Below are 26,031 nucleotides of genomic sequence, written 5' to 3' on the forward strand. Positions count from 1 at the left end.
CTGTTTTTTCCCCTTCTTGTCCTCTTCCAGCACAGAGCAGCACCATCTGAGACAAGGTCTAAGACAATGACTACCATCTGCTTGCAGTTGATATTGTCGCACTCAAGTTCAGAACCCAAGTCAACATCAGCATTTATTGTAACTGAAATACACAGCTACACCTCACGTTTCCCCCCAAAACTCCTTATATTGCCTACCAAGTTACCTCACTGATGTTGCTCTCTGCTTCCCTCTTCTGCCCTGCTTCATCTTTCATTCCATAGGAACTTGCAGTCACCTCAGACTGATACAGAAAGCTTGTCGTAAGGGCCAGACACCCTTATGCATATAAGAAGCCTTTCAAGATCTCAGGTAACATGAATCACTTCAGCAGGAAAGAAAAGATACTTTAAAAAACAAAGCTACAAAGCCAAAGGACAATATCAGTACTTGAGGAGCGGGAAGGTGAAGAGGTATTTCATTGTCTTCATAATTAAAGCACAGCCCTTAGCCTGCTACCCAAAATCCTACCTAGTAAACAACCTAGTAAACAAAAATGGTTCAGCTGCATTCCTAAAGACAGTTTCACGGAGGTTCTAGGAAGAGCTCAGCACTCCTTTTGGGAAACACTAAGAAAAATTACCAAGAAAGTAATTAATTTTAGCTTTTCAGACAGTGACTTAGTCCCAAGCTTACAATCCCAATTGCATAAAGACATTTATCTCCCTAAGGCACCCACTATCCACTATCCCAATTGGCATAATTTACCTTCCTCCTCAAATACCAAATGTATTTCCTGTAAAGCCCACAAAAACCACTCTGAAATGACACAGATGACATGTAAAAATGAGTTTTATTGATGCCCTTGGTGAAGGTTATATTTGCACTGAACATGCTCAGCAGTAAGGCTACCTGCTATGGCATTCATCAGTTGCACTGGAACTTGCAATTCCACAAGCAAAATGCCACTCATTCACTGCAAGTATCCACCGCATGCAAACCACAATGTATGTTATCCTTCATTTAGGGTCACCTTGTTCTGTTCACAAGCATGAACTGTACATGCTGGACTCCACGGCCACCTGACAGATGCTGTAGTCACAGGTACAGCAGGTTAGGGACAAGTTCTGCTACCACAGAGAAAACACATTGGCATCTAGTGGCCAAAGAGCACATTACAGACAATACAAACAGTGCAGATGCCTCTCATTTCATATTTATGCTGTACAGAGACGCAGCACAGACTGGAATGGGCAGATGCAGCAACAGCTCCTGCAGAAGAGATGGTCCCAGTGAAAAATCCAGCATAGGCTTGAATCCATCTGCAGAGCAGCTGATTGGTACAGGAACTGGAATGAGGTAGGACAGCCAGAAACACTACAAAGGTACCAGGACACAATTATCTCAAAGACATCAGTGAGCAGGAGAACAGCAGTATCACCTTCATTTGTAATAGGCAGGCAGAGACAAAAAGAGGTTCCAACAAGTTACTAGGAGAATGATCATCTTCATTTAGCACAGCTTCAGTTTCCATCGGAGTGCTACGTCACTACAAAAATTCTCCTGCCTCTCTGTCTCTTCCCTGACTTCCCAAAGAAGCTAGGAGAATCCCTACCTTCAAATACTGACGAAATAAGAAGAGAAGCGGAATTACATTCAGATGTCACCACCCACCAGTTACAAGATCATATGTGCTACAGTCAGCTCTTCATAGGATACCATACTAAGATTTGTATGGGTTTCCAGTCTAACTCCAGAGATTCAAGATACGTGATGACCAAGATAGCTTATGAAATATCTAGAAAAAGCATCCACTTCTTCCCTTCCTCCCTCTGTGGCACCATCCTCAATCTCAGGATTCTTAACGTCCCATCCTAGGTGGGACAATCTACCTTTTCACTCCTTCCAGTCCCTTTGAGGCAGAATGGCTAGGTGATCTCTCTGCTGCCAAGAATTATACAGCTCTCCACCCTAACGCTAAGTGATGGAGAAGGGCAGATGCCGGACCATCACACTGAAGTTGAAGTTTGTGGAAATTCAGCTTTGTATCATCTACAAAGGGATAAAAAGCCAACTAAAAATATGAGGAAGAGGAGTTACAAAAGGCAAAAAATGCCTAGAATTTCCTTTAAGACAGCAAAATGAAGGTGATACAAGCTTACATAGCTGACTCACTAATCCCAAGGGACCTGAACACCTCTCCCATCTACCACTGTTCCAAATAATTCAGACTCAGCTAGGGATGAGATGGTTCCAGGTCAACCTTACTTCTCCCTGCTCCCCAGTACCCTAAGCACTGCCTCTCCTGCTCATGTTACTACAGGCAAGGGAGCAACCCTAAACAGATGGATGGGGTAAGAGGCTGCATCCAACAGCCAGGGACAGGAGAAACAGAAAAGTGCTCTTCCTCACTATGAGGATCCTCTAGGTTCGGACTTGGAACTTGCCAGCCTTAGTCATGTATTTTATCCCCTTGAAGGGCTTGTACTTCTCCCCATACATGTCCAAGCGATTCACCTTCAGTCCTAAAGGCAAACAAACACAGCATAAGACTAACTGCTGCCACAAAAAAAGCAGACAGGCCTTCAGGGTAAAGGAACAGAAGATCATACTAGAGGTGCAGAAAGCATAGGGAAAGTTTTAGCAAGCAGTAAACAGAATGGAGAAAAGCTCTGACTGCTCCTTGTCAGAATTGTTCTTTACAAACACATCCATACCCTAAAATTCTTTATACGTCTGTAAGCACAAAATGCAAGGAAATGTAGATAGGCTGTTTCACAGAGCATCGAGAGAACAAATCCACGTATCTGTAGTCAAAGCACACAATTTTTTTACTTGAAAAACATGTTTCAGATAGAATGTACTTCAGAAGTCCTGCAGAGCTATTTCAGCTACGTGAAGAGTGAGCACTGACAGAGAATATTCAGCTGCTTTACCTGACAGTCACTTACCAGATATAGCCAGCTGCTGAATTTTAAACTGCAGGTTAATGGTGGGGTTTTCATCTGGTTTTGATGCCCCAGCTTGCAGGCTCACGCTCCCCTTCAGGCTTGGCAGCTTCTGGGGGTTTATTTTCCCCACATCCCATGACAACAACTTCAAGGAACAGAAAACGCAGCATTGAAACAGAAATGCTGTAACACCCTCTAAAGAAGAGTCCCCTTCCAATGACAGCTTTTAATGTTTCTTTATGGAAAACATCTTTGTCTTAGTATCTTGCCTTTTATATTGGACAGACACAGTACAGGCTTAAGGAGCAGCTGCCTCAGACCATTGTTCTCCCTCCCTCTTTCCATGGGGGGGGGAGCCTACCATGAATGATATTTCCACTGCTTGTGCTAGAGGCCCCATTTCTTATGTTTAACAGTGACAAAAACAATGCAGAATTGCCTCCTTTCCAAGTGGCTGAAGCACTGTTGCTTGAGGCTCTACTATGGGTAAACCACCAAATTTAAGTTTGCAAGAAGAAAAAAAAAAGTGAACTCTGGCAGAGAATCAAACAACAAAACCAGAACACCCCAAAACAAATCAAAACCCACTAACCAACCCAAATCCTCAGTGTTTGCAAAGGACCAAGTCTAACTTGCAGTGCTAGGCACGACAACTAGATAAGCTGAAGTTTGTAAAGCATTCACCAGACTAATGCCTCGTCATACAATACCAGTTCTTGGATTTTCTGCAAACACCAAGCAACCAGAACTACAATCCACCCAGACACTGAGCTATTTGTTGTGGGGATTAAGACAACTTCTAGTATACAATTGTCCAGAAAAAGTTCTTAGCCCAAGAAAAGATACTGCCTTCAGAAAAGCAATGTTCAAGGAAATGTTCATGTAAGCATGAACAGGTCAACTTCATTTGCTGAAAGGTAAAAAAGATTAAAAAAAAAAAAAAATCCAATTTCTCTCTTTCCTCTCACCTTTGTAACTGGATCGAAGATATGTGTTCCCTGAGAGGGTGTGAGGGTCATATTTAAGACACCTTTTGGCATCTGGCTAGTGACCATCACTCCCTCTACAGTCTTCCCCATAGTCTGCTTCGGCCCCACTGTGATCTCAAAACGTCCCAGTGAGCTGCTATCACGGAAACTGATGTTGTGTTTAACGTAGACAGGAATTGCCACAAGACTAGAATAAAGACATGAACAGAAAGTCCTTGGTCAATCTCCCGCCTTCATCTTTGCTTTTCCTGATTCAGTCCTTGCCTTCTACACTGAAAACATTGGAAACCAAATTTCCTTAAAAGGGAAGGAAATCCTATGCTCATTTGTTTGATCTAAGAGCAAACTCAGAATCCTGTTCTCAAGTCTTAATTACACTTTTTTAATCAAGCTTGCCATATCTTAGTTTTCGACCTCTCTACAGAACAGGTAACTACATCCAGTATAACGGGAGACTTGAGCAAAGGATGAGGAATGATTCTGCATGTCACAAGCAAGCTGGTAAGTAGTTGGTAGTAGCTGGTAAGTAGTTCCAGGCAGTGCAGCAGTACTTGAACTTCATGTTTGTGCTTTTGGTTGGATTTCCCAATCATTTTCACCTACTTGAGATGAGTCTGACAAAGTCTAAGAAAACGCTCTAGCACCTGTATTAACTCCATAACTGGAGTATTAACTCCATCTCAGCTAGACCCAATACAAACCCCAATTACTACTTGGTAAGCTGCTTCTAGAAAAGAGTGCAAACAGTAGATGAGAACTTGTAGTTCTATTAAAAGGGATGTCAAAAAACCAACAAGATTACCAAACTATCTTGTTTTATTCTAAAAGTTTTTTATAAACATAGGAAATCAACAGCTTGATTACTCCATTACTGCCTAATTCTTTCCCTCTCTAGCTTGTTCATCTGCTACCAGTCTTTGAAAAATGCTGGCTGACCAAAAAGAAATGACAGAATCACTGCTCCAAACAAGGAGAAAACGTGTTTTAAAAAAGGAAAAGTGCAAGTTACCATGCACCTCTACTTCATTTGGCACCACATGCCACCTGATCTTTAAAAGCAATTCCCCCCCCCCCCCAGGAAGATCCAAATTTCGTAATTCACAGCACTACATTCATCACCTACTTCTGAGCACTGACATGGTAGGAGAGCAAGCGAAAATTTCCATCAGGTGGAATGAAGGAGAGTATTCTCTCTGACTCCCAGCGCTTAAAACGCACACATGGATGAAAGCTGACATCATCCAATAACCGAGGGTTCTGAAATAAAAGAAAGTCACAAGGTTAGTGAAGGCAGTACTACTTAAAATAACCTCTTCTTCTTCTCAGTTTTCTATCCGTGAAGGGCCTACCATTCGACATGCTCTGTCCACTTGAAGGTATCTACATTCAGACATGTTAAGCTATTTGATGCTGTACATCTGTGTGATAGCAGTACTCAGGAACCTCTATCCTATTTCAGAAAATTTAGTCATGTCAAACAATTACATTGATACATACTCATAAAAAAGATGGCCCTTCAGGATATCTGCCTAAAGCACCACTGTATCTCAGAAACTTAGTCACAGCACAGACTAACAACGCTTTTAAAGAATCTGAATATAAAACCTTTAGCCTCAAAGTTGCTGACGTTCACTATGAGTTTCCATTGTCAGTTCTTTCTCTTTTTGTTTGGCATACCCAAGTTCTGATCTACTGGAATCCATCAGCGTGAGACTGAGATCCTAGTAGCAGGGCTGAGAAACCCTTTTCAAAATACTTAAGTAAAGATACGTCCTTGAGCTTTGCTTTACCATAAAGGAGAGGGTAAGGTCTGGCATCCCAGTCAGCTTGACACAAGCATCAATCACCCCCTGGATTTCAGCAGTAATCGTGGAACCTGCAACAATACAGTAAACATGGGAGGTTACGTGAACCTGATCAAAATAATCCCAATGTGTGTGGAAAAACTATCAATGGGAAGGAAGGAAATTTATTATCTTTTTGAAATGTCATGGCTCATTATGTTGCCCACTCAACGTTTTTCTTATTTCCAATGACTTCTAGAGAAGATGCGCACAAATAAGAACCACTGACACCAGCAATGTCCGTTTTAACGGCCAATGAAAATAGCTGCTAACTCTAACAAAACTAAGATGCATGAAACTAAGGAGATAGTGCTATGCACAATTTTCACTCAGCTTCTATTTTCCCAATACAGAACTGCTTACAAGACCTCAGGAACAAGGATAAGTGAAAACCTTGGTACCTCTCTAAAGTTTTTGACTGAATAGCACCTACAAGTTGGCAGCATTCCAGAGTAACAACAGGAATAGACCTTCCCACACTTAGATGAGGGAACCCCTCTTTGAGAACCTAAATCTCTCTTCAGGCACTATCAGGACAAGTTACCCTCATCTTAGCCAGAAGCAACTTCCATACCCGATTTGTCAATGATTGCATCTATCTCCTCAATCACATCAAAATACGCCTCATTGTTGGTATATTTTACACCAGTACGTCTCCAAGGCACCACTGATAGCTGTCCAGTAGGAAGCTGGTCACCCACATTAGTGCTTCCTGGAAAAACAAAGGCAATCACAACAACAGCAAAAGTTAGACAGTGCCCCAGAACAAGTCCTTGGCCTGATATAACTTAATTGTAATTAATCCCCTCTTAGAGAAAGAGAACCTCTATCTCTTTGTAGGAGAGGAATTACTCTTCCAGACTCGCTGTATTTTACTATTTACATCTCTCTCACATCCAACTCTAAAACATACCACAATAAGGCATGGGGAAGTATAACTAAAAAACAAAAGAAAAAGCCACCCCAACAAAAAACCCAAACCAAACTAACTCATCCAGGAAGTCATGTCATGGCTGTAAATAGAAATGTAATCTGTCCATTTCAGTTAAAAAAAAAAAAAAAAAAAAAAAGTGCAGCTGGTGCTGAAACTGGAAGGAACCTCAAAGCAAAGCTCTAACACAGGACTCCCCCTAAATACACCTATGCTGGGGTTTAGAATGGTATGGGACAACTTAAATTTTCTTCAGCCATATCCTAATTTACTTATGCAGGAATATTGCCACACAGCCTCCCCAGTTTATCTTTTTGTTTCCCTGTACCTGTGATGGTGTTGACAACTGTTCGCAGGATAGTGGGAGGTTTTATGAGTTCCTTAAGAATATTGGACTCTGTTGCCAATGGAAAGCCATTGTCCAGCATCTCCTCCAGCACCTCATAAACCACCACAACATTGTCCTTGATCATCAGCTCTGAACAGACACCAAAATAATCCTGTGCAAAAGAAATAATTACTTAACAATCTCTGAAGGAGTCTTAGTGATCATTCAGTTCAGTGTTGTCCCACACAGAAATAAATCAAGCCTCTTCTTGGAGGAGGTGAAACAACACTGAACCTCCATGTATTAGTACAAGCACATCAGGCAGACTGACCAGTCCAACAGACATGCACAACTCTAAGCATACTACTGCCACTGCCCCAGCAAGCTGGCAAATCACCACATCATCATATGCTTTTATTTCCTTTCTATATAACAAGATTCCCTTTGATAGCTACGCGATTTTTTTTAATTAGCACTTGAAAGTGGCTAAATAGCAACCGATTAAGCAGCAATATTAATAAGAAAAACTTACTTCCCACGGCCACTACTGACTTGTGTGCAGTGATGCCTTTCATTAGACTCCAGTATTATATATACTTCCTCAGCTGCCCTAGTCTTTACCTACAGTACTCTCAATATTTTAACCATGCAGCACTGCTGTTTGAGGAATTCAACCGCTCCGCATCAAAGCTCTTCATGTACTTTTGTTATAATGCTCGCATAGATATAGGCAATAGTACAATTATTAACTTCAATTCTGTAAATATTTTTTTAGAATTTATTTTTATGTGAAATATAGGGGAAGCACAGCTTCAAACCCTCTGCATATTCTACCTAAGTCCATGTTTGTTTTACAGGAGAACATTTCTGAAGTCCATCTAACACGCTACCCACGTTTTTTCATTCTGATACAGCTTGGGGTGTACAGACTGCTTACACATACTAAGATGTATTAGACTAACAGCAGAAGTCCAGTATTCTGAGAAGGCTGAAAAATAATTCTATCCATGCAACAAAAGCCTCCTTCCTCATAATTTAAGAGGTGTATAAAGCAGAACCTTAGAACATGAATCATAAAAGATCCACAGACCAGTTTATTCCCCAGCTTGATTCCTCTACTGTTTCTTCAGCTCCTACTCCAAAACAATAATTAGCAATATTAAGGTTTGCAGTAAAAATATACCGAGTCAAACTGTAAATCTGTAACACAATGTAGGTATATAAAACTAAGTGGACATCTTTCAAGATTCAGCATATGTTATGGGAAGCAGTCCCAATAATTCAGCAATTTTTAAAACTGAACATTTAATTTATTCATAGTTTTACTCTATGGGGACTTCACGCATCTTTCTGGAGAGCGAGCGAGTGCACGCAAACACAAACCTGAGCTTCCAGTTACTTACAGCAATTAAAGAGATCAGGCATCCTGCACAAAGCAGTAAACTGTGACACTAGAGAATCCCTAGTCCTGCACTACACTGTTTCTTTTTCAGACATATCAGATTTTAACATACGGCCAAGCCAGTGAAGACACACTCACACCTTGTCCCCTCACAAAAAACAAGACCTAAGTGACTGACATAGTACATTTTTGGCCTGAACAGCCAATCCACTCCCTGAACTCAGTGAAACATAACTCAGCCTACACTCACATTCTGATCGGCATCTGGAAGCAAAAGCTCACATGATACTCGTTTGACCAAGCACCCACATTTCTTCTATTCTGGTAGGATGCTGGTCACAAGACATTTCAAATCCAGACTACACAATCCTGTTGCTGGCAGGTGGAAGAGAGACATCTTCGCTATTTCCCTAAACTGACTGGCAGTCATGTCAGCTGTAGCACAGAGGGAATATGGCTGCTCTGGGGCAACTCCTTTGACTTGCTTCTTTAGGAAGCAAATACACTTCCAAGAAATATCACTAGATGTAAGTGCATGGGTAGGTTGTCACTAATTGACTAAAGCGCACAGCTATGAATCACAAGAACTCCTCGTGACAACAAGGCCAGCTTAGTCTTAGTTCACAGCTCCTAGAAGAGACAAGGCTGCGAAACAGAAATATAAGTCTTGATTGCTGGAAGGTCCTTCGCTGCGAGCATAGGCTTACCTTGAATCCATTGTCATCCTCGGCAGTGCATTCCTAACCACCGCAAGCCTTCGAGACCCACTTTATATGCTCGCAGGTGCAGGATGAGAATTGAGAGATAGGAAAAAGAGAAAACTAACTGCCGCTAACTTGAGGGTCTCCCTTTTCTCCACCCCCGCCCCGTTCTCCTCTACCACACGGCAGTGACCTGGGGCTCTTCCTCTTCTAACCCCCTCGGCACACATCAGCTAAGCCCTCAGCTAAAGCAGAAGCAAGAGAGCCGCTCCGCGCAGCCCTCGCCCCGCCGGCGCTCCCCCTGCTCGGCCGCCCAAGCCGCACCTGGAACGTATCAACGACGCGGTGCAGGAACTCGATGACGAAGAGAGGCGGCACCTCGCTCTGGATGACGGCCACGAAGAAAATCTTGTGGCGGTAGACGCTGAGGAGGTAGTGGTGCGGCGTGGGGATCACCGGCGGCACGTTCTCCGCCTCCGAGGCCCTCTCCTGCGCCTCGAAGAAGTAGTCACAGACGGAGCGGCTGACGACGCTCTTCCAGTGCTTCTCCAGGAAGATGTCCCCCGAGGCGTTGATCAGGAACAGGCTGTGGATCATGACTGCGGCGGGGCGGGCCGCACGACACGGCCGTCGCGCAGCGGGAGCGGGAGCCGGAGCGAGGCCTCCCCTCCGCGCTCGCGCTGCCTCACAGCGCCCGCCCCCTCGCGCCCACCTCCTTGCTCTGCCACAAGCCCCACCCCCCCGGCGCGCGGATTGGCAGCGCCAAAAACTCTCCCCTCCTCCCCCCTCCGGGCCTCTCCGGGCGGGGTTCGGCAGCAAGCACTCTGATTGGGTGACCCACTAACAGCCACGCCCGATAGGCCGAGGAGAGGCGTTCGGATGATGACGCAGCAGAACGGCACGCTGCGCTCAGCTTCGATTGGGGCGGCAGACGACTTCGGGAACGCGCTCAGCAACGCCCCCCCCCCCCCCCCCACCAGCTGAGGCGCCCGAAAGGGGCGGGCCGCCCCAAGAGCGCGCGCAGCGAGCCCCACCCCTCCGCTCCCAGACAACGCGCGGCCCGGCAGGGGGCGCCGCAGGGCACCCCCGCCCCGGGCTTGGAAGGGCGGGAGGCGGGTTCAGCGCGAGGCCTGGCCGCGGCCGCGCCGCCCGGCGGCAGCCGGTTCCCCGCTCACCGCCCGGCGCCTTCGCGAACTGCCGGCTGCTCGGGGAGGGGAGGGGGGTAAGAGCCCAGGCGCCTGGCACAGGCAGGCTGCCGCATGTCCCCCTTCTCCCCGGTGCGAGGTGCTCGCCCAGGCTGTCCGGATGGGGCGGTCGGAGCTGCACCCCGCGTTGGAGGTAACAGAGCCTGCGGCCTTAAAAACGACGCCTGCTTCTAATTTTTTTTTTTTTTAAGGGTACCCCTTTTTAGGGTAGACAGCTTAGTATAGTCTATAAAATGCCTTAAGTAACCCGGTTTCTACACTGAGGAGCAGCTAGTCGAACATTTTCCACTGTATTATTCTGCTGGTTTGTTCACCGCAGAGCAGTAACACGACTGAAAACACAATCCAGCTGGCGCGAAAATGACAATTGTCATGAAAAATGCATCCAAACTGTACACCAAGTGATTCCTATGCATAATTAGAACAGGTGTTTCATGTTCGTACAGCAGATCTCTGGACTTCCGAGTCAGGCAGATGCCATTACAAATAATCCTCCGATTTTACTGCTCTGCTGGGAACAAACATAAATAAAAGAACAACGAAAAAGAAGTCCTTTCTATCCCATTCAATAATAAGCTGTCTAAGCATACAACCCTTATCACAGGGGAAGGAAGGTGACTGCCTGCTGGGCAGGACTGCTGCATAAGCATTGAAAGTCTTTACACCTGACTATGCTTCGTGATTACGGGCCAATCTTTTAAGCAGTGATATCACCAAGTCTGTAAGATAAGTAAGCTGAATGGACTGATTATGTCAGAATGCAAAAATCTGCACAGTTTAGAGTTTTTATTAGATCTTATTTTCTATTGATACGTTGTAGATATTTTTCCCTAAAAATGGGGCAGAGGTCCATTTATTTACTCTGACATTACCTTTTAATACTACTGTATGCATACATCCTTATTTAAAGTATTAGACAATTCAACATGCACTAGATGAGCTTTTTGCTACAGCAGAAAATAATGGAGAAATGACCTATATATTAATTTCTTTTACAGTCATGATTTGTATCAAATGCATTTTTTAAACATCAAATAATGTTTTTTAAATGTCTAATTCAAATTACTGTAACGAATTACACATTTGAGAGCAACAAAGGGGTAATAATTTGTCATTTAGTTACAGCACTTCTAAATTTAAAATAATTATTTATGATTTTAATATAATCACTTTACTTTTAACACAAAGGTATCATAAAGTTTATTGCATCAGTCTATGAGGCTCTTGGAGACTCTATTAACGGGAGTCATATAGGCGTCACAGACAGAAAGCAGCAGCACACAGTCAAATTCACCACCAACAAAAAGCCTTTACACATTCAGTCCTCCGAGAAATGCAAACCTTTCTGTTTTTAACCTGGACCTTAAAATCAACAGTCATGGGACCTGTCTTTTCAATACAGGCATTTCTTTTTTGTCTCATGAAACACAATTCAGTTTTGACTGTATTATACATCATTTAAAAACTGCCATTTCCCTCTGACTGCTTGCACCCATAATCAAAATTGTTATTATTTTACCCAGTTCATGATGTCATCACTTCTGCATTTTTTCCTACAGTTACGTCAGTTTCTTTAGCCATCAAGAACGTTGGTGCCAATACAAAACCAACCATAGGGTAATTAATTATTTCTGCACACTAAAGGAAAAGTTTGTTGAGAGAAAAGGGGAAATATGTTTCTGCTTTAAAATCAGACGGGCTTATTGAAGTATCTTGCTGGCACCTGCAGAGAACAATTTGCAGTTACACCCCTGTTTACTGCTACAGAAATGCTGCCTGGCTGCTTCCAAACTGTTAGCACAAAGATCATGTTTTGTTATGAAAGTCAGTCTCCACAGTGGCTCAGGAGCTTACATAAACTGCAACCTAAAAGGCAATCATGGCAGAAGATGCTGCCAGAACAGAATTTAATTTTGCTGGTTAATTTACTGACAGCCTGAAAACTGCTCATTGAACGGTACTATACTTCAGTTACAGACATGAACCCCCAGAGAAAGCTAAGCACAGTCAAAGAGCAGCGCTACACAATGGTGTTGCCATACCACGCAGTGTGTCTATGATAAAACAATTCCTTACCATCTGTAGTTTGCCATATGCAGGAATTCTGATGATTTAACTATTAGCCTGTGCTGCGAAAATAAAAAAGAAAGTAGAAGAAAAGCAAGGGTGCTAATAATAACCTACTGCCAATTTTGAAACAGAATAGAGTCTGCAGGCTGATACTCTGTGTTGTAGGAACGTAAGTGGGTTTCACTGTTATGTACTGAATCCTCTTAGTCTTGCTTTACTTTCTTATCTGAAAATTACATTTATATCTTCATTAGCTTTTCTGAATATAGCACCACAGCCTTGAGGCACTGGAAGCCATGCAGCATAGAACCACCGGAATTTTGAAGACTCAGGAAGAGGTGGGAGAAGAGATTAATTTGTAGGGAGAATCCAACTCTGACAAGACAAGGCCAGACCTCTGTAGTCTACATGGCAGAAACAGAACTGTTTGTACAGCACCTTGTACAATAGCATCTCAAACTCCATTGGCTTCAAGTCATAAGTAACTCGCTGAAAACATTTAACTTTCACACTGAAAAACCTATACTGTTAAAACATCAAAAGAGTTTCTCTTACTCAAAAGAGAAATTTCTCACCTCAAGACACTAAACATAGCCATTCAGAAAACATCACAACCGTGCTGTTCTATAAATTAGCCAAAGGTGGACCTCTGTTCTTGGGCAGACGCCTTGTGATTCCAGTGACAAACAGCCAGCACTGTGGAGCCAAGACCAAAGTATCTAGATAGCTCCCAAGTTATTTCCGTGTAGAACAGCTAATGTTTTGGCAGCGTATTTTTACTCTACAAATTAAAATGTATCAAAGACGTCAGAAAGTTACACAAATTACCACGCAAAAATGCCTCGGGATACAGCAGTCTTTAAACGTGCGCAGCTGGGAGGTACAGCAAGGCATACCCGCTCCCCAAGCTAAATGGCATCATTATTCCAGAATTCCGCATTACTTCGGTACCTTTAAGTCAGAAAACCCCAGAGTCACCGTTCCAAGCGCAAGCTTAATTAAGCCTAAGAGGTGGATTTCCTACCTCAGAGGTTACAACCATCTCTTACCAGAGTACGGCCGTTAGCCCGAGCCCTCCCGCCGCCCGGCCGTTCCCGCCTGGTTCTCGGCGGCCGGAGCAGCCACTTAGCCGTGCCGCCGGTCGCAGCCTCGCGGTTTCGGAGCGCGGAGGGCTCCCCGCAGCCGTAGCGAGACCTCCCCGTCGGCAGCCGCTCTCCCGGCTCCCGCCCGAGTTCTGTTTCCAGTCAGCCTTCACCGCGCGCCGCCGCTGCCGCCGAACCTTCCCGCCCCGGCCCCGCACCACTCTACCCACATGGCGCCGCAGGCCGGCCCTACGGCAGACCGGCCCCGGGGCGGCGGCCCCGCCTCTCACCGCCGCGCGCTCCCGCCACAGAGCCCGGTCTTTGCCGCAGACCTCCGTCTACCGCGGCTCTTGCCGGCGGCGGGCGGCGGCCGCTCCCGCCCCGCCGCGCTGTTCCCCGCGCGCGCCCCCGCCCGCCGCCGGCTGTTCCCCTCCCACGCCCCCTCCCCCCGCCGCAGAGCTCCGGACCCAAGATGGCCGCCGTGTCAGTTTCGGGCTTCGCCGCCGTCCGGCCTTTGCCTCTCGGTTCCCGTCTCTCGCAGGCCTCGGTAAGTAGCGCTGGCGGGACCACCCCGGCTCGGGTGCCTGGCGCCGGGGAGCTCGGGGACAGGCGGCTGGCGAGCTCCGTGGCCTGGGGAAGGGGAAGGCCCGCTGGGCGCTCCAGGCTCGCGGCCTGTTCCGGCCCCGCCGCCGCTCTGCGCCAGGCCCGGACCCGGCCGCCCGCTCCCCTGGGGCCCGCCGGGCCTACACCCTAGGGAGGCGGCGACGGCGGCCACGGCACGGCGCGGATGAGGCGGGCGGTGCAGGCCGGGGAGGGGGGGGGGGGGGGTTCGCGGGCCGAGCTCCTCTCCGGCTCTGGCGCGAGAGAGCGCGGCTGAGGCGGGCGCGGGCCCGGGCCCGGCCGAGCCGGTACGAGGAGCCGGGCTGCACTACCCGTCTGCGGGGTGGGAGGGGGGGGTGAAGAGCGGTGTGGGGCCCGGCTGGCTGTCGGGGCTGCGGCCTGCGCCCCGTTTCTCCCGATTCGGCTGGTGCGAGTCCCTCGGCTGAGGCAGCGCGCCCCTCGGGGGGGAGCGGGGGGGGGGGGGAAGGCCGTATGCGGGGCCTGTCCGGGATAGGGATGGGGACGAGCTGTAGCAGGTGCAGGGGCCGCTTGTCAGGCAGATAGCGAGGGAGCGAGCGACCCGGCGTTGGGACCGTCCCGGTCTCGCCCCGGCCTGGCCGGGCGGTTACGTAACGTCGTGCGCACCGAGCTGTGCTGGGGACAGAGCACTGCGTCCTCCGTGGCCCCGGAATCCTGTAGCGTGCTGGGCACCCCGGGAGCGCAGCTTCGTTTCGCCAGGCGGGCAGGTCCCGGGGACCGTATTTCCCTCTACATCTGTTGTTCGCGGGGTGAAAGAACTCTAGGCGAGCGCTGCGTCCTTTTCGGTCTAAACAGTAGTTCTGAATCTTTCCAGTACTGGCTGTATGGAGCTGTGCAATTGAGTCCGATGTCTGTATGCAAATGCATTCTGTGTGTTGGTAAATTCTTCAGTACTTACTAGAAAGCAGAATGGGAGAACTGTGTTGACGACTAGCTCGTGACTAAAACTTCCCTTGCAGAAAATCATTATTCCTTTTAATAAACAGTTTATAAATTCTTCTCGGATAGTGTACTTTGCAGTAGAACTTCAGCACAACGTACTGTTATCACACTTAGAAAAAGTCTTTGTTAAAGACAACTAAAGGCTGTGAAGTAGAGCCTCCTACCCTTCCATCTGCATCTTTAATTAGCAGTGTCGTAAGCATTCCTTCTTCATTGTGTATGGTCACCTGTTACTTTGTCCTCAAGTGTTTTCAGTGTGCCTCATCTATACTGAAGATTATAATGTTGTATTCTTCTTTTCTATGGTCTCTGAAAGTGGAACATTTAATTACAATCTCCAGCTGCGTTTCTTCACTTTTTTTCTTGATGGAACAACTGTCATAGCTTTTCTTAGCAGGAGGGAATCAGACCTATGATTACGCTCCTGGAAGAGCTCTGAAAGTTTCTTGCTGTTTGCTCAAGACTCTTGGCTATTCCCACTGCTTTCTGTTGAAGTTTCAGGCAGTGTCTTCCATATGCAAAAATAAAGAGAGCTGCTGCTTTTTTTAAGATCTTTGTTGTGGGTTCCCCCCCCCCAACCATCCCACCCCCAAATATTAATTTAGGTCGTGCTCAGCAATGATATAGAACTTGGTATAGAATTTATACTGACTTACGGATTGAAGTAAAAAGGGCACGCTTTTTTCTCTAGATTGTATGGAGTTATTTCAGTGTTAAAGCATGCTTTTATTAGTAGTGAAGATAAAACCTTAAGAGTTACTTAAGTGTTTCAGAACTGTAGTAGTGCATTAAAACTCTGCTATATGTTTAATGAATTAATGTTGGCTGCTAATTTTTTTCTTTTTTTTTTTTTCCTAACTGTTCTTTGGAAATGTCTCTCTTCTTGTTTTCTTCTAGGCCTAATGTTACAGTTCTGATTGTGAGTGTGCAGACCAGAAGCTGAGGTGAGATATGCTGAAATCTTTATACCTTTGTGGAAAAACTTTCTCTGAAGCTGTTATGGGATTTATTGGAAAGAATGAGGAAATTTCTAATTGTTTTGCTTTCCTCTCTTCAGTGTGAAAACAAATAATGTTTGAGAAAGGAGGAGTAATTCAGAACAGAAAACGTGTATGCTATGGTTAGCTGGTTCCCATCATTCGAGAATCTGTTTTCTCATTGTGTGAAACTTGTTCAGCATCGGGATAAAGGATAACGACTCTATGGATATACAGAATTCTTCACCATGGTAAAACTCGCCAACCCGCTGTATACAGAGTGGATTTTGGAGGCAATCAAAAAGGTAAAGAAGCAAAAACAGCGTCCTTCAGAGGAGAGGATATGCAATGCAGTGTCATCTTCGCACGGTTTGGACCGCAAAACTGTTCTGGAACAGTTAGAGTTGAGTGTTAAAGATGGAACTATTTTAAAAGTCTCCAATAAGGGTCTCAACTCCTACAAGGATCCTGATAATCCTGGGAGAATAGCACTTCCGAAACCTCGGAACCATGGCAAGTTGGATGGTAAACCAAACGTGGACTGGAACAAACTTATCAAACGGGCAATTGAGGGCTTGGCTGAGTCTAGTGGCTCATCCTTGAAGAACATCGAGCGCTTTCTGAAAGGTCAGAAAGATGTGTCTGCATTATTTGGAGGTAGCGCTGCCTCCATTTTTCACCAGCAATTACGATTAGCTGTCAAACGTGCTGTTGGCCATGGTAGGCTCCTTAAAGATGGACCTCTGTACCAACTCAACACTAAAGCAACCACTAATGCTGATGGGAAGGAGAGTTTTGAGTCTCTTTCCTGTCTCCCTCCAGTGTGTCTCCTTCCCCATGAAAAGGATAAGGTAAGACCCAGTTTGCATGGGCATTTTCTTGTGATTGATGAAATGTGTCAATACAGAGTTGCAGTTTGAGGTCAGTGATTTGTTTAACTTGCATCTTCTAAGTTAGAAATGACTAACGTGCATTTAGGATCTTACTGTGTCCAAATTTCTAAGCGTGATCAGAGGAAACATAATAGATTGTAACTTGCACTTTGGACCTGAAAACTGCAAATGAACCACTGTGGGGAGTTTACCTCTTAATGCTTCTGTACAGCAGGATTGAATGTATGGTAACAGGCTTACTATAGTTAATGTTAGCAAAACATAGGAAGTGGGTCTCCTCACTTTAAGGTGAGGTGGATTTGCAAAGCAAACTTGAGATCATCTCTTATTTTCACATTTTTATTTGACTGCCAGTTTGGCTTCTTATTTGAATACAGATAACATAGTGAAGTGCTGATTAGCAATTGCCACCTAATGCTGTCATAGAGGCTTTCTTTGTTCACAATGAAAAAATCACTTTCTGTCCCAGAACAGCTTTGTTGTGAAATAGGAAGAAAAGGTATATAGGATATAGCAGTTGAAGAGTGAAATCAGAGGGCATAGAGAGCGTGGAAGTGCTGGAATGAATGCTTAGGGACTTCTATTCCCTTTTGTGTACCTCTCCCACTTTTCTTAAATATAGTTCATAATAGAAAAACACTTTGGTTTGTATAGTTTACTCTTATTTTTATGCTTTTTTACCATTCTTTCTTCCATCCTTCTGCAAGCCTAAGGTCTTTGACCCTCCACTCCAACCTCAAGATGAAGTTGTTTGAGTGAAATTCATACCCAGTCAGTATCTTTCCTGTCCTTGTGCTACTGTGCACACATAGTAAAACGGAAGTCTGTCTTTGTTTATTGAAGACCAATTTGCCAGTGATTCCTGTCTTTGCACTGCTAGTCTCCAGTACTTCTAGAACGTGAAAATTATTTTTTCTATCAGTAATAGATTTTTCAGGAGTGTTGGAAATTTTTTGCTGTTGTAAACACCCTCTTCAGGGATGAGTTCTTTGAGCGTGTGCTGCTCGTGTCTTTTCAAGTCAGCTTTGCTCTGTGGTGAGAGGGCTGCTTTATGATCTATTAGGGTTTGAAGACTTAAAACTACTGTAGGAGTCTTCTTCCTAAAAAAAATCTGCACAACTGCTTTATCACCAGTAAAGTTTCTCTGAAGTTCTCATTTAACTGTGGGAGCTCTACCGTGGACGCAGTACTTGACTAGTGAGAGCGTTGTGTTGTGGCCTGGTGGAACATAGGAAGTAAGTATTACTATGCTGAAAATTCCAGCAGCTTCCTCTATCCTTTTTTCAAGTGTTCTGTCTACAAATGTTTCCTATGTATTTCTCCAACTATCTGTAATTAAATCAGTACAGCTGTAAAACAGTATGAAAACTGGATGTAAACAAGCATGGCACATGAGACAGCTGGATTGAGAGTGGTAGTAATAGTGGAAAATATTAGGGGTGCATATTATTATTAACACAGTATGTTTCGCAGCCTATTCAGTCTTCTAATGTGCCAAAACTTGGGACCAGCTTGATATTCTTTCAGATGAAGTGTTCCCTGGGGTTTTCTTAAAATGGGATATATCAGAGTGGTGAATGATAATATGGGCTACTATAAATACTGAATTTGGTCCGGGGTTTGGTTTTGTCCCCTGGAAAAATGTGTATCAAGTTCTTGTGTGTGCATAAATATAAATGCATGCGCACATATATATGTATGTGCGTTTTGGGCTCTTAGATATGCTCCCTAATTCCTTTCCACCTGCTCAGGTCTGAGCAGCTTGAACACTAAAAGGATTGTTAGTAACATAGGAATGCACAGTAGCTATAGCAGAAATTTTGCAAGGAATTTCTTAAATAAATTCTTCTGATTTTTTTTTCTCTCTTTTGTGTGTTTTAAACTAAGATCCTAGATTTCTGCTCTTCATGTACCATCTCTGTGCTGTGTAACCCATGCTGAGTTTCATACTATTTTTTTAAATAATTTTGAAGAGAAGATACTAAAACTTTTATGTAGATTCTGCCAGCATTAATTGACTGGCAAGTCAGCGGAAGCCAAAAGATCAGTTCCTATTCTACAGGATTTTCAAGACAGTTTGTTTTTGTTTTTTTAATGCAGACACTATGTGATAATCTTCCTTCACTCTACTGTTTTGTATTAAATCTCAACCAGTTATGCAAGTGCAAAAGGCTTACTATGCTGTAGTAATTTTCTTGACTTATTGAGTGCTTGAAAGTGGTGAGGGATTTTTGTTTCTTTTTTTTTCTCCCTTTTTTTCTTTAATGGAACTGTTCAGTACAGATTCTTTGGGAGTATTGTGACGATGTCTCTCTTGATTCTTAGAAGAGCCTTGGCAACAACATGAACAAAAGCTCAACCTCCCAAACCTGAGAAATCCTAATGATCTGTCTCTTGTTTGCTGTTGTTAATCTTTTATCCTTGCACTGTTTGGTCTTTAACATCCATTTAAGAACTCTCCCTATATCATATGATCCAAATTTATGAATCTTAAAGGTGTAGTGTTTCTTCCTTTTATTTGTTCAAATGTAGTTTCTACTCAGCTGCAAGTGCTTACCTGTCTGTCTGATAGTAGTGCCACTTTGTTTAGATGCCTAAAAGTGAACATTCAATTCCGGTTATTTTCCTGTGTATTATGAAACTGAGTACCTTGCAGGAGGTCTATGAAAGTTTGAGGCTTAATTTTTTAAAATAAAATAAACATAAAGCAGCACTACAGAAGCTTTGTTTAGTAAATATTATTTGCTTTTTTTCAGATCTTATTTTTTATCTCAGTGTTCTGTGAATACCACATTCTAGTGTTAAAGGGCAAAAAAAACTGGCAAGTTATCGTGGTTTACCAGGTAGTAATGACATGCTGCTGACATTATGGTTTTGAAATCCCTGGCCTGAAAACACTACTTGGATGAAAACAAGCAAACGGAAAAAAAACCTGCTGATGGGCAGAGCTCAGTGCTGAAACTTGCTTATCTGTTAGTGACAATGGCTGACAAAAGAATAGTTGTCTTTAATTTCAGTTTTAAGTGCTTGTGTGCCTTCACTCGTGTAGGCTTTAGGGAATTGGCCTTTTCTTTCTTTTCAGTTTCCTGTAGTTTAGAAGCTAAAATGGGAATTGCAGTTAAGAGCTATTTTTGCATTCCTTGTGACATTTTGGACTAAATGCTGGACTTGACTTTGGTGGTGTTTCTATGATAGGTGACAGACTGGTAAGATTCACAATACCTACCCCTGTTGTAGAAAGAAAGAAGGGGGTGGTGGCAGCAAATTGTTGCAATACCTAAAAATAAAAGGAGTTCATAATGAAATTGTAATGAAAGAGAAGACGGTTGAGTTGCTGCCTCTTGGGTAAGTATCAGGCAAGCACTATCCTTTCAACATAGCTGGAAGTGAGGAAGTGTAGATGTCAGGCCTCCCACATTAGGTCAGCCAAAGAGGTGATAAGCGTGGAGCAAAGAACGTTCGGCGCCGAGTCCACCATCAATCAGTGACATCTGTAGGGAATGAGCAATACTGTGCAAACTGGACTCTAAAATAAGTAATCCCACTATTATAGTGCAATTTCTACAGTAAAGCACTGATTAAATCTGCATGAAAGATTTCTTTAAAGTGTAACTGTCACTTCTGTTTCATGTGCAATTAGTATACTTGCAGACTGAAACAGTATTTTTTACTTTTAAAAGGTTTTTTTTTCTTGAGGAAAAATTGCTGTATGCTAGTATTTGTTCAGAGGAATAGTTTTACTCCTTGAAACTTCCTACTAATTATTATTTTAAAAATGCTTTTTCTGAGGTGGGAGAAAAAATTCTTCAGTGCTGCTTTGGAAACCATAACTTATCATTAAATAAATGCCATGTATCTTTAGATAGCTGAGGGCAGAATTTTTTTGTCATCTTTAGAAAAGCTAAACAGAATAAAAAATGACACTGTTTTATGTATGTGTTTTAACATATACTGGCTATTGAGATGTCTTTGGGAAATAAAGGCTTGACGGGAGTGTGCAGAAAAAACTCAGGGAGTATCTTGATGAAATTTTCTGGGATATTTCACCACCACTTGATTGGGTTTTTAGTTTGGGGTTTTTGTTTTGGTTTGGTTTTTGTTCATGATTGGGGCAGGTGCTATAGAGATGATTTAGGAAGTTAATCTTATTTGTACTGACACCTTGCATCTCTGCCAGAGGTTACCACAGCCATTGCAAAGATAAAGCAAGTGGTATTTTGCTCCTCAACTGCTGTGGTTTGTAGCCCAGTTTATTACTATTAAATGAAATTGCTGGTTTAAGTTAATGTTCTGTGTTGTGAAATTCAGCTGCTGCTGGAGGGAGAGACTCTCCAATGAAGGGACAGAGAGGGCAGCACAGGGCGGTAGCCTCTTTAATCATCTCTATTGTGAACTGGCACATCATCAGAGGCCTTGGCTGCATGTTGTTGAGTTGGCCATGCAACCTGCTATACCTTTGTTTTATCTGTACCACTAATGCCTTTACTTCTTTGCTTTTTGGCACAAAAGGTAGGCTCCATTTGCCAGACAAGAAAGACTGATTTCTCTCTCTTATAGGCACTTAGCTTGAAATACTCTATTTGTGCATCTGAAGCCCAGAAAGTAACGAGTATCTGATGCTTATGTATGGCTATCAAATGCATATTACATATTTGATTGTGAGAAACTTCTTATGCGGTTGTGTGCTGCATCTTTAGAATGCTGGGGTGCTGGGGGAAAGAATTGCAGATTGCAATACTTTAAGTCTTTTTTGATCAGAACCTTTGAAATAGATAACTTTGCTTTTCCCACCCTATCCCCCACCCCACTTTTGTTGAAACAGAAGAGCTCAGTGAATCTATGTTGGTCTGGAAAGCCCTGGGTTGTCTTCCTGAACAGTTTTCATTGGTACAGTATTCTTTATTTGTAGGTCTATGGTACCTAGTAGTTCAAGTCATATTGTGTTGGCACTGTACAAAAGTGTAACTGAAAAGCATCTTGTTTTAGAAAGTTGGCATTTAGTGTGAAATAAGACAATACTCATGAGATGGAGAGCACAAGATAATAGTATCTATGTAACAAATAAAGGTCATGGTATATTAGCTACATGCTGAAAATTTTAATCGTGTCTTTTAGTCATTACAAAACAAATGCATTCATGGTTTTGAGATTACAAAATATTATGCCTGTGTATTATGGCAGTACTTACTGCAGGGTATATCTTCCTTTGGAATCATTTGGCGTGATTTTAAAATTGTGTAGTATGATGGTCAAGCTAGAAGGAGGAACCCAGCCATAGCCTGAATACTAGCTTTAGTCAAAAAACAATGAGCATGTGGGAGAACAGAATGTAGTACTTGTATAAAAGTCCAAGCAAACTGTGTTACCTTATTAATGCAGCAGTTTTTGATAAATGCTAAAGCTGTTATCCCCAGAATGCTGAAGTGTAGTTTCAGTGCTCTGCATGTTCTGGTTTATCCATTCACTGTCAACAAAAATAGTAATAACGTATTTAACAAATAGGAGTTAAATTTACCATTTGTGTGGTGTATGCATGGGGGGTTTTTTGCAGTATGACTACAATTAACAAGTACTGTTTAATAGTTAATATAGTATTACTACAATGTAAGAATTACCGCACTGCTACAATACAGTAATATTTAGTACTGGTTAAGAGCAAAGAGCTCTTTCCTGGCACATAGTTGTGAGGAACTAAGCTATAGTAAGATGCAGGTTTTAAGGCTGGAAGCTCTAGACAACTTGCTCTGCTTTTGTTTTATTGACGCTTGTTACAGAACACACGTTAAAAGGCTGTAAGAATTTTTGTAAACTTGTTATTATTAAAAAAATGTTAACACATCAGCTAACTGAAGGAGAGGTTGAAATAATTGATGTACATATTGAATGCTTCCAGAGCATTTGAAATTTGGTCTCAGGACAATAGTTGGACTGTTTCTTCCACAATTAAAAGGAAAATACAGATGGTATTAATTGATCTCCATTTGCACTCTCCTTGAAACTCTCTTTTATGTCGGTTAAAACTGGATATGGCTGTAGCAACCGCTAAGTAAATATCTTAGTATTGTCCTGCAGTACAGCTGAGGGTATAAAAACAAAATTCTGAAAGTGCTTCCTGGAAAAAAAATGAGGGAAACTTATGTGGCTGAAAAATAGGAGGAATATTTAATGCAGATTCCCTGTACTGCTGTCTCACGTGTGTTCCTTGTGGCATGTCTGCTTCCTAGTTTTGTGTTGCTATTTATATCTGTTGGTACTTATCAATCACTTTAACTGTGGGTTATTATACATGCAGCATCCTTTAGGCCTTCCCTCTTGCAAATAATAGTTCTAGATCCCAGGGTGCACTCATGTTTATCACATGAAGCCAAACTTCTTGTATCTTTTTAGAAAGTTCATATGCTTTGAGGGCATCATAGTTGTTTTGAAGGCTTTTAAGCCTGCTATATTGTGCCTGTTTTAGGTTAATAACTTAATTCCATGTCTTAAAGCAAAGGACTGTCCCGTTACTGGCAAGGAAGTTATTTGTGGATTGGTTTGTTTTGGGTGGAGTACATAAATGATCTGCAACCAGAGCATTGTAATTATATTTTGAGAGCTCACCCTTGCTCTCCAAGGGTGCTCTTCAAGCTTTGGCTCCCAGCTGCAGGAGGATTAGGATTCACTCTCTTTCCAGCTGGTTGTGTGGAAGAGAAAGCTGTAGTTCTGTCTAAAAAAAAATTGTGGTTGATAACAGATGGCTTCCATCTGTACTCTGTGTAACTCTGGAAACTCAAGTGCTAAAAAATTATTTTGAACTTGATTCACTCGATTAGTGAACAGGTGAAGTAGCTCTTAGTAATAGAGCAAATGTAAGCATGTCAGAAATGTTACTGTCATGGACAGCTATGAATGGATGCTATGAGACAGTGCATTTAGGGTGAAATGGTGTGGAATGATACCAAGAGGGGCTGTGGCAGTATTTGGAGTAATGGTAACTTAAAGGCAAAGTTTGTGACTGTGGGAAGACATCAGATGTGATGAGTACCTACGTCAATGGGGTGCTACTGTGGAGGAGGTGTTTTTAACAGCATTCTCTGACACAGTTTCAACAGAAGCTGAGTATAGGATAGCTGGTTAAAAAGGAGGAGACTAGTCCAATATGTTGGCTGGATCCCTGTTATTAGTCCTTTCTGTCCAGGAGTTTGTAGGCAGATACGGAATGACACGTTTCTGAAGTTTGGTTGATAAAGGAACCTTATTTACTACACAGCTTTAAAGTATAGTCAGACAGGGAGGAGGGTGGGCAGCGGCGAACACTGCTAAATACACAACAGCTTGATTCCGGTGTTAGCTTTGTTATGTAGCCAGGGAAGAAACAGCAGAGAGAATGAGGGCAGCTAATTCTGTCCCTGCCCTTCCCCTAGTTTCCCAGCAATTTTATCTTAAGTCATAGTGGTGGCGGGAAAAACAGTTAAAAGGGTAAAAGTATTAAATGAAGTAATGTCATTTTAGTTGAAAGATAAGTTCCATGTTCTTAAAATAAGTACAAATAAGCAATCAACAGAAAATGTGGTAAACAAATCCTATGTGTGACAACCTGCTAAGTCCTTTGACCTCTGTCCTCTGTGGAGTAGGTGGGTAGATAACATTTTGTTCCTACTTGCCTCATTAAAGAGTTTCAAACTAAATTTATCTTAATGAGTTGTGATAAGTGATGTTAGTCTTCATTCCACCTATTTAGGTTTTCTCTTTATTTGTTGTGTAAATCTGATTTAATTCTTCTGTCCTCACCAGTTTTTTTTCTGCCTGTGAACACCTTTCCTTGAAACAGCTACTAATAATGCTTCAGGCATTTGATGAGAAATTGTAGCTCATTGGTTGTTTCATTGTCCAAGAATCTGGCAGTCTTTCTGTTGTTACTGCTATTGTGGTAAATCTGGACTTGTACTGAGATTGAAAAGAAAGGAGGGAGAAGGGTGTCCAAAAAGAATGACCCTTGCATAGCAAACAGAATCCCATTGATAATGTATTTCCTTGTTTTGAGTCAGTTTTGAAGGCCAGTGACCAGTCTGTGGACTCATGCGTGAACGATGAATTCTGGGTTGAAAATACTGAATCTTCCAAGCATGTTTCTTTGAAGACCTATGAATTACTAAAGCTTTTATTTATCAATACCTCTATCAGTTCACTGTGTTTCTGAAAATCGGATAGAACAAATTATGGATCTTGGTACACAGCTAAATACCTGCACAAGTGTTATTAAAAATATGAGAATGGAGCTCTTCCTTTTCTGGAATCTTTGCTTTTAAGTCTTTGTCAGCAAGTTGAGTCACCATTCTGTCTCCGTTTATCCATGTGTAAAATGAAAATTATGTCAAAAGTAAAGGTGTTCTGAATTATAAAGGAAATCACCATTTCTATACATTTGTCCCCATTTCTGTTAAACTGTCCCATCTAATCTTAAATGTCTAGAAAAATTGTTGACGGATACACTTTAGATATATGTGTGTGTAGGTTTGACTTAATATAAAATTCTTCAACAATAGAGCCTCTCCCAGACATTAGGTTTCTCCTCAGTCTTTAAGACTCAGTCCTGGATATTTAGTAATGAGGTGTTTTGGTTGGAGTGCTGGATCTCTGAACTTGTCTGGACTCATAGTGAATTCCTTGAAGGTGTGTGTGGAAGGAAAGAAAGTAATTCTGCTGCTCAGTGTTACAATGACTAAGCTTCAGAAGCTGCTAATCATTAAGATGCATGCAAAATCTTTAGCACTATCTCGGGGAAAAAGTAGATGCACTTGCTTTGTGCTGCTACCTTTTTTTTTTTTTTTTTTTTTTTTTTTTTTAAATATACATCCGCAAAAATACAGTGACTGACTGCCTTACTTCAGCACAGATGTCACCTGACTTTGCAAATTCAGGATACCTTTGTAGGGGCAGTTTCTCAGCAGCAGACCTGTTTGGCTTGGTATGGGCAGCCTCTCAGCAGCAGACCTGTTTGGAAAAGGTTTTACCTGTGCCTGTTTGGGGTTTTGCTACACTTGCTGTGTAAGGCTGCTTGTGTGGGAATGATCTATGCTTGTGCAGACAGCATGGGGTGCGGGAAGGAGAATAGCACT

The 26,031-nt window shown here is 43.0% G+C and overlaps 2 protein-coding genes across 5 annotated transcripts in view; one reads left to right on the forward strand and one right to left on the reverse strand.

Annotated features, from left to right (window-relative positions):
- Positions 1-813: 813 nt before the first annotated feature.
- On the reverse strand, positions 814-9,829 carry AP3M2 (adaptor related protein complex 3 subunit mu 2). The gene is made up of 8 exons (XM_052805285.1): positions 9,450-9,829; positions 7,023-7,194; positions 6,338-6,475; positions 5,710-5,795; positions 5,043-5,176; positions 3,899-4,106; positions 2,931-3,075; positions 814-2,504 (listed from the first exon to the last, which is right to left on the reverse strand). Exons 1-8 carry the CDS (start codon positions 9,720-9,722, stop codon positions 2,404-2,406), a joined length of 1,257 nt encoding a protein of 418 aa, XP_052661245.1. The 5' UTR covers positions 9,723-9,829; the 3' UTR covers positions 814-2,403.
- Positions 9,830-13,912: 4,083 nt separating this feature from the next.
- KAT6A (lysine acetyltransferase 6A) overlaps positions 13,913-26,031 on the forward strand; it is a 52,779-nt gene continuing 40,660 nt past the window's right edge. For all 4 annotated transcript variants that reach the window (XM_052805289.1, XM_052805291.1, XM_052805290.1 and 1 more), the window contains exons 1-3: positions 13,913-14,029; positions 15,961-16,007; positions 16,121-16,891. In XM_052805289.1, the coding sequence (XP_052661249.1) occupies positions 16,289-16,891 (603 nt within the window). In that variant the 5' untranslated portion in view covers positions 13,913-14,029; positions 15,961-16,007; positions 16,121-16,288. The remainder of the gene's footprint in view (positions 14,030-15,960; positions 16,008-16,120; positions 16,892-26,031) is intronic.

Source organism: Harpia harpyja, chromosome 13, assembly GCF_026419915.1.
Source record: "Harpia harpyja isolate bHarHar1 chromosome 13, bHarHar1 primary haplotype, whole genome shotgun sequence".
NCBI lineage: Eukaryota > Metazoa > Chordata > Aves > Accipitriformes > Accipitridae > Harpia > Harpia harpyja.